Source organism: Dromiciops gliroides, chromosome 1, assembly GCF_019393635.1.
Source record: "Dromiciops gliroides isolate mDroGli1 chromosome 1, mDroGli1.pri, whole genome shotgun sequence".
In the NCBI taxonomy this organism is placed as follows: Eukaryota; Metazoa; Chordata; class Mammalia; order Microbiotheria; family Microbiotheriidae; genus Dromiciops; species Dromiciops gliroides.
This window is the reverse complement of record NC_057861.1, coordinates 72,310,991-72,323,507: the sequence shown is the minus strand read 5'-3', so window position 1 is coordinate 72,323,507 and position 12,517 is coordinate 72,310,991. Positions and strand designations below refer to the sequence as shown.

At 39.9% G+C, this 12,517-nt stretch overlaps 1 protein-coding gene across 1 annotated transcript in view; it reads left to right on the top strand.

The window, feature by feature from the left end:
- The window catches only part of SMARCA4 (SWI/SNF related, matrix associated, actin dependent regulator of chromatin, subfamily a, member 4), a 110,073-nt gene that overhangs the window by 30,405 nt on the left and 67,151 nt on the right, over positions 1–12,517 (top strand). The window contains 3 exon segments of the mRNA XM_043990939.1: positions 3,389–3,521; positions 3,969–4,373; positions 4,717–4,815. Of these exon segments, the coding sequence (XP_043846874.1) occupies positions 3,389–3,521; positions 3,969–4,373; positions 4,717–4,815 (637 nt within the window).

The following is a 12,517-nucleotide window of genomic DNA, read 5'->3' as shown; positions in this document are numbered from 1 at the left end:
TATTTAAAGTCAAATCTCCTTCCAGCTAAAATGTACCCACTTCCTTCAGCTGATTTATCTGGGTGGTGGAATTTATAGTAGCTCTTTTGGTAGTGGCAAAGAACTGGAAATGGATGGTTTGCCTAGCAATTGGGGAATGACTGGACAAGTTGTGTGCATGATTGTGATAGAATGCTATTGTGCCATAAAAAATAAGAAGGAAGGTTTCAGACAAATCTGGGAAGATTTATATGAACTGATGCAAAGTGCAATGAGCCGAACCAGGAGAGCATTATGTACAGTAATAGTAATATTGTATGACGATTGGCAGTGAATGACTTAGCTATTCTGAGCAATACAGTGATACAAGGCAATTCCAAAGGACTTAGGATGAAAAATGTCATTCACTTCCAGAGAGTTTAAATGCATTTCAAAGCGTTTTGTTTTTTGTTTTTTGTTTTTGGCAGGGCAGTGGGGGTTAAGTGACTTGCCCAGGGTCACACAGCTAGTAAGTGTCAAGTGTCTGAGGCCAGATTTAAACTCAGGTACTCCTGAATCCAGGGCCGGTGCTTTATCCACTGCGCCACCTAGCCGCCCCCAAAGCATTTTTTAAAGTTGATTTTTCTTGGTTAGGTTTTTGTTTGTCTTGGTTTTTAGAGGGTTTTTGGTCTGTGTTTTCAAAAAAAACTATTTAAATTTTTTTTTTACATGTAATTGAGAAATTTTAAAAAGAAATCACTAGTGATGAAATATACCTGATCTGGTTCTCTTCAAATTTAAAATTTGAGATCTTTTAACATTTATTTGGAACTTGTGTAGTAAACAGTGTTCAAATCTAATGTCTCACTGGTGCTACTTTTTTGTATTCATCCTATTAACTGCTCTCACTTCCATCTCTTTTATATTTTCTTGTTAAATAGGAATATTTTAGTGAACTTCTTGTTTAGCCACATTTTGGTTCTTCCTCATCAGAATCAGTTGTTTCATCAGAATTTCTTTCTTGAATGCCTCCTTTCCCTCTTAAACTTCCCTCAGGCCAACGGAACTCTCCTTTTCCTTTTTTTGAAATTTAAAATCTCTTCAAGGGGTGTGTGTGTGTGTGTGTGTGTGTGTGTGTGTGTGTGTGTGTGAACTTTCAGACTGCCTACTCATGCATTATGTCACTAGTGACACAGCCACTGTCTCCCAAAAATTGTTATCATTTGACATTTGCAGTATCACTGTACTTTCCCTTCCTATGTGTTTTCTTTTTTTGCTCAGAAACTGGTCTAAAGTAGCAATAATCTTTATATCTTCTGCCACTTTCTGGAGAATGAAATGTTAAGAAATTCAGGTACTTTTAGTAGAGATTAAGGCCTCCATATATCTGGATAGTTGAAGTGTTTCCATCTCAGACCTTGCTTCTATGCTTGCTTTGTGACATGTAAGGAATGTTATCACCAGTTCCTCCAGCTGGTCTAGTGGCCTGTTCTTCCAGTACTGTATTACCTTTGTTTCTTTTAATTTTGTCTGTCTTATGTTGTTCACTCCAGGCTTCCCTACAACTTCATGGATTTCTCACATAGATGAATGTCCTCTTTTTAAGCTTTATTTTTTAAATTAACAAACATTTATGAATATAATCTTAGCGTATAATTACTTCTCCATTCTACCTCATATCATCTTCTTAAACAATGTGCTGTTTCATTACCTTATTCTGCCTATGATTTGTGTCCTTTCAAGTCTGTGATGCCTACAGTTCCCCTCCTCTCCCAGGTTAGAATCTCTAGTTCACTTTCATCATTATCTTTATTCTGTGCATTGGTATATAGACATCCAAGCCTGTATCATTTCTGCCCCCCTTTCCCCATTATTTTCTTTCTAAAATTACTGAGTATCTCTGATGTTTTGTTTGTGTCATATCTGCTCTCCTGTGTGGTATCTGGTTTAGTAGTCATGCCTAAACTGTTTTCTCTCTTGTCTTCCCTTTGAATTGAATTTCAGTTATATTCATTCCTTTCTAATGCCATCCTAGTTTTTGAAGTTATGTCCTCTTTTATGTTCCCATGTCTACCATCCCAATCAGTATCCTTATTATAGCTGTCTAACTAGTCTTTTTGCCTCCATTTTCCCCCTCATGCAAAACATCCTACATACAGCTGCCATATATATCTTCTCAAATATTTCTTCATAGATGTTACCATTAATCCATTCCCACGACCCTCTTTTCTTCTTCTGAAGAAACCTTCTGTGGTTCCACTTGCCAAAATGGAGTAATCCACATTCCTCAGCCTGATATTGGTGCTCATCATAATTTATACTGTACCTGCCTAATAGTTCACATCAGAGACGACTTTAAGGTTTTCACAAAACGTATTCCTCACAATTCTTTAAGAAATGGAGGGGCAGCTAGATGGCACAGTGGATAGAGCACCGACCCTGGAGTCAGGAGTACCTGAGTTCAGATCCAGCCTCAGACACTTAACACTTACTAGCTAGGCAAGTCACTTAACCCCAATTGCCTCACTAAAAAAACAAAAACAAAAAAAAGAAATGGAGCTCTGCTATCATTCCTACTTTATATATATATATGAAATATGAGACTCCAAGAGAGTTTGAATTGCCTGTAGTCACACACCAGTTAATATCTGAGGTGGAATCTTTGTTACTTTGCCCCCTTGAACCCTTTCTGCTTATTCATACCATTTTCCCTACTGGGAAGAATTGCCTCTTACTAGTCTCTGCCTTCAAGACCTAGATCAAGGGGGCAGCTAGGTGGTGCAGTGGATAATGCACCAGTCCTGGAGTCAGGAGGACCTGAGTTCAAATCCAGCCTCAGACACTTGACACTTACCAGCTATGTGACCCTGGGCAAGTCACTTAACCCTTAAGCCACGCAAAAAGGAAAAGAAAAGAAAAAGACCTAAATCAACTCTCACTGTCTTTATTAACCTTTCCCAGGTTACCTCAGTTCTCAGTAACGCTGTCTTTTTTTCTAAGATGGCATTTATTGTCTTTGCTACTAATTTGGTGTTTTCTCTATATTGCTTTGTATTGTTTACCACTTTAAATGTATAGTATCCTTTTGTTTTGTTTTGTTTTTTGTTTTTTTGTTTTGTTTTTGTGGGGCAATGAGGGTTAAGTGACTTGCCCAGGGTCACACAGCTAGCAAGTGTTAAGTGTCTGAGGTCGGATTTGAACTCAGGTCCTCCTGAATCCAGGGCCGGTGCTTTAACCACTGCGCCATCTAGCTGCCCCCTATAGTATCCTTTTTCAAATTGTTACTAAGTCTGTTATGGGTCCATAGCTTTGCATGCACAGTCTCTTACATCATGTCCTTACAGAAGTGTGGGTTGGTAATAATGATTCAGTTTTACAGCAAGTGACTTATCTGACAAAGATGCTGCTTTGTTGCTTTTTAAAATTTTAGCCAATGGATTCCATGCATGAGAAGGGAATGTCGGATGATCCTCGATATAACCAGATGAAAGGGATGGGAATGAGGTCTGGGGGACATACTGGGATGGGGCCTCCTCCAAGCCCAATGGATCAGCATTCTCAAGGTACTATTTTTCTCATAAGACCCTTTACCTTCAACAGTTTCCCCCATCAGTGTTTAGAAATTTACAGTACTAAAGCTGTATATGCCCTGTATTGGGGTCTTTGTGAACTTGAGCACACTTTGATATGGCAGAGATTCTTCTGTTTGTCATTTTCCTTCCGGATGTAAGTTTTGATAGTCATACCTTTTCACGTGGATAGACAGTTGTTTTGAGCACCAGCTGTTTAGGGTTTTGTGTCACTTATAAAAACATTACTAATATTAAGTCTGTAAAATGCCCCTTTTCATGTTATTTAACAAAATCGTCTCTAATATCATCTTTATGCTTTAAAGCATTAAAGGTCTTGGAGGAACTGTGAAAAATGACTATAGTAATTATACTTTAGGATTTTAGAAAAAAAATTATAAGAAATATGTAGTGACCATTTGGCATTTCATTCCTTCATAGGTTATCCCTCTCCTCTGGGTGGCTCTGAGCATGCCTCAAGTCCTGTTCCAGCTAATGGCCCATCTTCAGCCCCACAGATGTCTTCTGGTCCTGGTGGAGTACCGTTAGATGGTAGTGACCCACAAGCATTAGGACAACAAAACCGTGGCCCAACGCCTTTTAATCAAAACCAGCTGCATCAGCTCAGAGCTCAAATTATGGCCTATAAAATGCTGGCGAGGGGACAGCCTTTACCAGATCACCTGCAGATGGCAGTGCAGGGGAAAAGACCAATGCCAGGAATGCAGCAGCAAATGCCAACACTACCTCCACCCTCTGTATCTGGGACAGGACCAGGACAAGGACCAGGACCTGGACCTGGGCCTGGTCCAGGACCCGCACCTCCAAATTATAACAGACCTCATGGTAAGTTTTGACGGCCTGTATTGCTTCGGTTTGGAATATAGCCAAGAACACCCCACCCGGGTGGAGTCAATAGACAAAAGTGCTTCTGTCTGTCTGAATATTACAGTTTGTTTTCTCATCCATTCACCACTGGCCCTCAATTTTAGTAGTGTCCTACAGTGGACTTTTCGAGAGGGTGTTAATTTATGTCTTATATAGCTCTATCAGCACCAAGTTAAAGGAACTGTGACTTATTGTATACAATACTTTATCATCTGTCAACAAATACATTTGGAAACAAAGCCACCCCTCAGTTTCCCCCAGATTTATAAAATAAATTGTTTTTGCTTTCCATTCCTCACAGGTATGGGAGGGCCAAACATGCCCCCTCCTGGCCCCTCAGGAGTTCCCCCAGGAATGCCTGGACAGCCTCCTGGTGGACCCCCAAAGCCCTGGCCTGAAGGTAACACTTATATTCTTCTTTTGACAAAGCCTTTGTACTATCATTTTTTACTTCAAGAATAAGCATAATGGGGATATACAGACTGGAGAGAAAGAAAAATGGTGGTAACAGTTAAACCACCCTCAATTGAAATGTTTTTAAGTTGATAGTTTCTTTTTAGTACTTAAGCCTTTGCAGTTTCTGGAAGGCCTTGAATTTGCTTTTTGTGTTTTGTTTTTTTAAAACCATTTTAAGTTTCTGGTACCTTGGATTCTCTAAAACCCTTGCTCCCTTGTGACTTAGGTAAGGAGACAATGTCCTAGAAAGGATATTGTAATATTTACTTCTAGAATAAGCCCTTCTTAACCTAAGGTCATAAACTTTGTTTTTTCAACCTCATTGTTTTCCTTTTTTTTTTTTTTTTTTTTTAGTGAGGCAATTGGGTTAAGTGACTTGCCCAGTAGTCACACAGCTAGGTAAGTGTCATGGGTCTGATGCCGGGTTTGAACTCTCAGATCCTCCTGAATCCAGGGCTTGTGCTCTATCCACTGCGGCCTCCTAGCTACCCCTTCTAATTGTTTTCCAATGTGATCCTGTGCACTTTATTTTGTGCAATTAAAAACACTTCTGAGAGTATAAACAAAAGTGAGAACTATCTTTACATGTAATGGAAAAAATAAAATACCTCATACATTTAAAAAAAAAACACTTCTGAGAAGGGTTATGTAGGCTTCACCAGATGAAGGGGTCCATGAAACAAAAAAGATTAAGAATCCTCCTTCTAGCGTCCATAAGAACTGTCCTCCAGAATAAATGGTGACTCTGAATCTGAAAGTAAATAGGATCAGGAAACACTGAAAAAGTCCTTAATCTTTCATAGGGAATTATTTTTTGTTTTGTTTTGGTTTTGGTTTTTTTGCTGGCAATGGGGGTTAAGTGACTTGCCCAGGGTCACACAGCTAGTAAGTGTCAAGTGTGTGAGGCCAGATTTGAACTCAGGTACCCCCCGGAATCCAAGGCCAGTGCTTTACACCACTGCACCACCGAGCTGCCCCTTCTAGGGAATTATTTGAGGAAAACCTTTCCTTTTTATTAATAATGGTCGCTGTTTGGGTCTTGGGTCTACTTGCATTGTAATTGGCATAAAGGGTAGTAGCTTGTGGGGCCACATATGAGAGTTATGGGGGCTATATCTGAGTTTAGAGATTCTGAGCAGTAGAATAAATTCCAAGTGGTTTTTGAAAGCACTTTGTTTTATAGCTATAACTGCTTTTTGTACCATCCACTGCTTGAGAATAGACTGCTTTTGTTCTGCTTTGTGAAGGGTATCTTTTGTAAACAAATCCTGGACAGCTCTATGCTCAGTGTCATACCTTCACAAGCACTTGACAGCTGGAATTTTATGATAGTAAATAAACTGCTAGGAAGCAGATATTTTGTTCTTGTCACTTCATAACAAAAAGGTAGAGAAAACATGCCCCCTCCCATCAAATAATGTTAGTATCACAATATAGCCCTGTGTATAAATAAGACCTAGTGTATTTGAATTTCAGCAAGACGTTTGACAATCTGTTTTTCCATCATTATAGGTAAGAAAGAAAGCTGTAAACTACATGAAAGTATAGTTAAATTAGAAACTGGTAGAATGACTAGATTTAAAAAGTAGTTTGTAATGGGGCAGCTAGGTGGCACAATGCACAGAGTGCTAGGCCTGGAATCAGGAATACCTGAGTTCAAATCTAGCTTCAGACATAAGCTCTGTACTCCTGAGTAAGTTACTTAACCCTTTTTGCCTTAGTTTCCTCATCTATAAAATGAGCTGGAGAAGGAAAGGGCAAACCACTCCAGTACCTTTGCTAAGAAAACCCCAAATGGGAGTTTTCTAACAACGCATTAGACACAACTGAAGGCAATTCATCAACAATAACAATCAGCTAGCAGACCAGTTTCAACCTGGAAAAAGAGTTGTTGGGGGGGCAGCTAGATGGCGCAGTGGATAGAGCAGAGGCCCTGGAGTCAGGAGTACCTGAGTTTAAATCCGGCCTCAGACACTTAACACTTACTAGATGTGTGACTCTGGGCAAGTCACTTAACCCCAATTGTCTCACTTAACAAGAAAGAAAAAAAGAGTTGTAGGGATAGATCTGTCCTTGGTCCTGTGCTAGTCAACATTGTTATCAGTAACTTGAAAGAAACATTAAAGTTCTGTGTTTCAAATTTGTGGGTAAAAGGAAGCTGGTGGGGAAATAGCCGCAAATGGCAGAATCAAAAAAATCTCAGGCTACAACAGTGAGAATTCTAGAACAGTGAAAGTTTACAGAGCTAGATGCAAAAGTTTGCCTTTCGGCTTAGAAGGGTTACTTTGTAAAGGACTGGTCAGCAAAAGAACTAATGCTGTTCTCAGCTGCGTTAAAGATCTGTTGAGAGAAAGGAGCCTTCTACTTTGCTCTGAGGGTCTACATTTGGGACACTGATGTGCAATGCAGCCTTTTAGATAAGGCTGCTCTGGAAGTTGGAAGATCTGGATTCAGATCTTATCTCAGGTTGTTTTTTTTTTTTATCTCAGGTATTTAATATTTTTGTGACCTTGGGCAAATCACTGAGTCTATAAGGGCCTCAGTTTCTTTGTCTATAAAATGGGGATAGTAATAATGATATAGCCTAATTGTATAGGGTTGCTCTAAGGAAAGTCCTTCAAAACCTTAATCCATCCACACTGCTGCATTTAATTAAAAACAATTTTTTTTTGAAGACTGAGTCCCTCCATCTCACTGAGGCTGGAAGTAAAGGAGCTCCTCACAGACCCAGTCCTGCTCCTGAACTTTGGCTCACTTCATTCTGGGCCTGTATAGTGAAGCAAAACAGGTTCCCCATTGCTGTATACAAAAATGATATCTTAATCTGCACTTGAATACATCTACTCTGTCAGGGTGGACAGTAGGTTTCAGCATGAGTCCTCTGGAATTGTGCTGATCATGGGTCATTGTGCTCATCCTAAATTTTTCCTAAATCCTTTAGAGTTGTTTATCATTATAGTATTGTTGTTGTATACATTTTTCTCCTGGTATTGCTCACCTAAGCCTTCAGTTTTCAGTTCTTTATAACCATAAGAAGAGGTGGCATAAATATTTTTTTACATAGAGGTCTTTTTCCTCTTTATTTTATATCTTTGCAGGTATGGCTCTAATAGTGTTATCCCTTGGGTTGAGAGGATGCACAGTTTGATAACTTTGGAGGAATAGTTCTACATTGCATTCTGGAATGGCTAGACATTTCCAACAATAAGTAGTGCAATAATGTACCCGTTTTCCCACAGTCTCTCCAAAATGTTATCATCCTGTACAGGCCAACAGACAGGAGATGGAATGTCATGTATTGTAGTAGTAAGGAGGCAGGCCAGTTTGGCTGTTCTGTAGAGGTTACATGCATAGGACTAATGGGTAATAAGCCAAGAAAGGTAAGCTAGATTCAGGTTGTAAAGGGATTTACATGATAGAGGAGTTTGTGTTGGATTCTATAGGTAATTGCAGACCACTTAAGCTTATTTAGAAGGAAGGTTTCGTGGGCATATTTTTGTGTTAGGAAAGGCAATTTAGCAGGTATAGAGAGAGAGGCACCTAGGTGAAACAGTGCACAGAATCCCGGACCAGGAGTTAGGAAAACCTGAGTTCAAATCTTGCCTTAGGTACCTTCTAGCAGTGCGGCCTTGGACAAATTATATTAGTGCTATTTTCCTTGGTTTTCTCATCTTTAAAATGGGTGTGATAATAATAGCATCTATTTCCCGTGGTTGTTGCCAGAACAATATTTATAAAGTACTTTGTATACCTCAAAGTGCCACTTAAATGCTAAGTGTTATCATATGAAGGATGGATGGGAGGGGGAATTAGGGAGCTATTCCAGTAATCCAGTTAAAAAAGCATTTATTAAATACTTAGATACAAAGAAAATCAAAAGACAATCCCTGTTGGCAAGGAGCTCACAGTTTAATAAGAGGAGACAACATGCAAATAATTATGTGTAAATGAGGTATGTGCAGGATAAATTGGAGGGAATAAATAGAAAGGAGGCACTATCATTAAGAGAGATGAGGAGAGTTTTAGACGATTAGGTATTAACTGGAACTTCAAGAAAGCCAGGAGGCAGAGATGAGAAAGGAAAGCATTCCAGGCAAACAGGCCAGCCAGTGAAAGTGACTGAAGTCTGAATGAGGAGCAGTAAGGAGGCTGTTTTTACTGGATTTTAGTACATGAAGGGTATAGGATGGAAAACGATTGGAAAGGTAGGAATGGACTAGATTGTGAAAGTCTTTCCATGTCAAACAGATTTCATCTTTTATCCTAGATGTTATAGGGAGTGACTGGTGTTTATGGAAGGGGTGGGGGACAGGATGTGACATGGTCACATCTGTTCTTTTAGGAAGACTCATTTGACAGCTAGAAGGAGAATGGACTGGAGTGGAGAAGAGATTGCAGTAGTTAGGGTGTGAGATTATGAGATTGGAAACATTGTCGAAGAAGAGAAGGGACTTATGTGAGATGTTATGAAGGTAAAATATACAGGATTTGGTAACAGGTTGGTTATAGGGAATGAGTGAGGATTTGAGAATGACACCTAAGCTGTGAGCCTGTGTGACTTGGGAAGGTGACGGTGCCTTTCACAATCATAGGGAAGTTGGGAAAGATGATGAGGTCAGTGTTGGACATACTGAGTTTCAGACGTCAATGGGGCATCCAGTTTGAGATGTCTAATTATCCTTTGAAAATACAAATCTGAAGATTAGGAGAATCATCAGTCCAAAGATGATCATCAGAACCCTGGGATAAACCCTTGATAAAATCAACAAGTGGAAAAGTGTAGAAGGAGAATCTAAGAAGGCACAAGAGAACGTAGGGGCGTATGGGGGGGGGGTGCCCATAGCTAGTGGTTATGACTTGGGTAAAGATCCAGCAAAGGATACTGTGAGGAGGAGACCGGTAGAAGAACCAGGAGAAGAGAGTAAAAGAGGGTGATTGACAATGTCAGAAGCTGCAGAAAAGTCAAGAAGAATGAGGGCTGAGAAAAGATCCTTAGATTTGGCAATTGAGACATCACCTGTAAACTTGGAGAGCAGTTTTGGTTGAATGATAATGTTCAGTGATAGAGAGTTTAGAAGAGAATAAGAGGAAAGGAAGTGGAGTCCTGTTTTAGTTGGCCTTCTCAAAGCCATCTCCCCCCCCCCCCCAAAAAAAAAAAAGAAAAAAAGGGCAGGAGATATAGGATAAATGTGGTTGGGTGGGTCAAATGGATTTTTTTTTTAAGTATGGAGGAGACATAGTCATGTTTGTAGGCTGTCGGGAAGCTGGCAGTTGACAGGGAGCTATTGAAGATAAGTGTGAAAGAATAGTGGTGGTGGAAAGGGAAGTCTTTTGGAAAAGATGAGATGGCATAAGATCACTTGGGCATAAAAGGATTTGCCCTGTAAGGAGAAGGACCACCTCTTCATATGAGATAAGGGCGAAGGAGGAGATAACATTAGAAAGCATGTGAGGGTGAGGAAGAAAGAAGAGGGAACTCAGCAAATGTGTGTAAGTTTTTCAGTGGAGTATGAAACAAGATTCTTAGGTGGGGGAAGTGGAAGGGTAGCCATGAACATTTTGAGGAGAGATGAAAAGATCTAGAAGAGCCCTATGGTGAGTGGGATAGCAAGAGTTGATTATGGCCTGGCTAGAGTAGTAATGCTGCTAAGTGGGGAGTATGGGATATTTAGGAAGTCAAACCAACATGACTTGGCAACTGATTAGATATTTTTGGACAGGGATAGTTAAGTGTCGAAGACTATCAAGTTTTACCAGGATAGTGGTGTCCTTAATAGAAACTGAGAAGTTAGGAAGAGAGATGGTTTGGGGAGGAAAATATAATGAGCTGTATTTTGGACATGTTGAATTCAAGGTCCCCATGGACTGAAACTAAGGAGAAAGAACAGTTCTGGATATTTAGATATAGGAGCCCTCTTTGTAGAGATGATAACCCAGGAGATTTGATAAGCTCAACTAGGGAGAAAGTGTAAAGAGATAGAAGTGAATAAGGGCTAGGATAGAGTCTTGGGGTATGTTCATATTTGATGGGCCACAGTATAGATGGTCATCTAGGTAAGGAGACTTGAATAAGAATGGTCAGACATTTAGGAGAACCAAGAGAAAATAATTGTTAAGAAAATTTAAAGAGCAGTGAATATCCAAGAGAGGGAGGGCACCTACACTGCTGATTGCTGCTGTGAGGTCAAGAAGGATAAACATTAAGAACAGGCTTTTGGATTTAGCAATTAAACAATCATTGGTAACTGTTTCAGTTGAGGAGCTATAAAGTTAGAAGTATATTTTGATTAGGGAGAAAAGGGACAAATTATAGAGATAATCCATTGGAGCTAACAGAAGGGATTAGTACAAGTAGACAAGTTGGCCTTCTCAGTGAGATAAAGATGACTATTTTATCAGAGACTGGAATAAATTAAAGAATGGAACATGATACGAGATTTTAAGCTGTAGAGAAGAAGAGGGAGCTCACTTCTTTCTGGCTTCTATTTTCTCATTACAGTGAGAAATGGGTTGTGGGGGAGGGGAGTAGTAGTACAGGACTCTTGAGAATGTTGAAACAACCTTTGTGGAAAATGTAATAAGGGTTTGAGGTCAGAGGAGTAAAAATTTGTCTTGATGTAGAGACCGCGCAATTGACATTAGATAACATAAATTTATGGTAGACTCAGTTAACACAGTTGTGTGATTTCTTCAGTACAACATGAATGTAGAAGCATGGGCAGGGGGCGCCTAGGTGGCACAGTGGATAAAGCACCAGCCCTGGATTCAGGAGGACCTGAGTTCAAATCTGGCCTCAGACACTTGACACTTACTAGCTGTGTGACCCTGGGCAAGTCACTTAACCCTCATTGCCCAGCAAAAAAAGAAGAAGAAGAATCATAGGAGGCAGATAGTGGATGTAATCCTGGGTTGGAATTTGGCATATCATGACTAGTAATTGTGACCCTCTGGTCAGCACCATCCTCCTGTTCATGCTGGCTTGAAACCCAGGTGTCATCCTCAACTCTTCATTCTCTCTCACCCCCAAGTTCTGCTGGTTCTACCCTGGCCATATCTCTGGTATATGTCCCTTCACTTCTTCTTTCCCCCATCCCCCTTCTCTGACATTGCTACCACATTGGTGCAAATCCTTATCACCCTATACTTAGACTATTTCAGTAGTCTTCTTGAGAGTCTCCCTGCCTCAGTGCTTTCTCCATTCTAGTCCATCTTTCATTAAGTTCTCAAAGAGATCTTCATAAAGCTCAGGTCTAATCATGTTCATAATCTCCCTCTCTCCCTATCCCCAGAAGTTGCTGAGGCATACGCATTAAAAACAAACAACAACAACAAAAAACCAAGCCAACCTTTTTGTTACTGTTGAAGACCCTGCTCTCTTTTTGCTTTTTATTTTCATAGATTGAGTTGATTGGTTCAGTAATATGTATATAATGTCTTAAACTACTGCCTTTGCATCCCGGTGTGTAATAATTACATAGTTAATTCATTAAAGTATACTTTAAGAGGCAGTGTCTATAATGAATAAAATGTGGTCTTGGAATCAAGAAGATTCATGTTCTGTATATCTTACCTCTAACACTAGTTACATACCCTGAGTAATGTGACATAAACCTCTCTGAATCTGTTTCCTACTACATGGAAGAAAT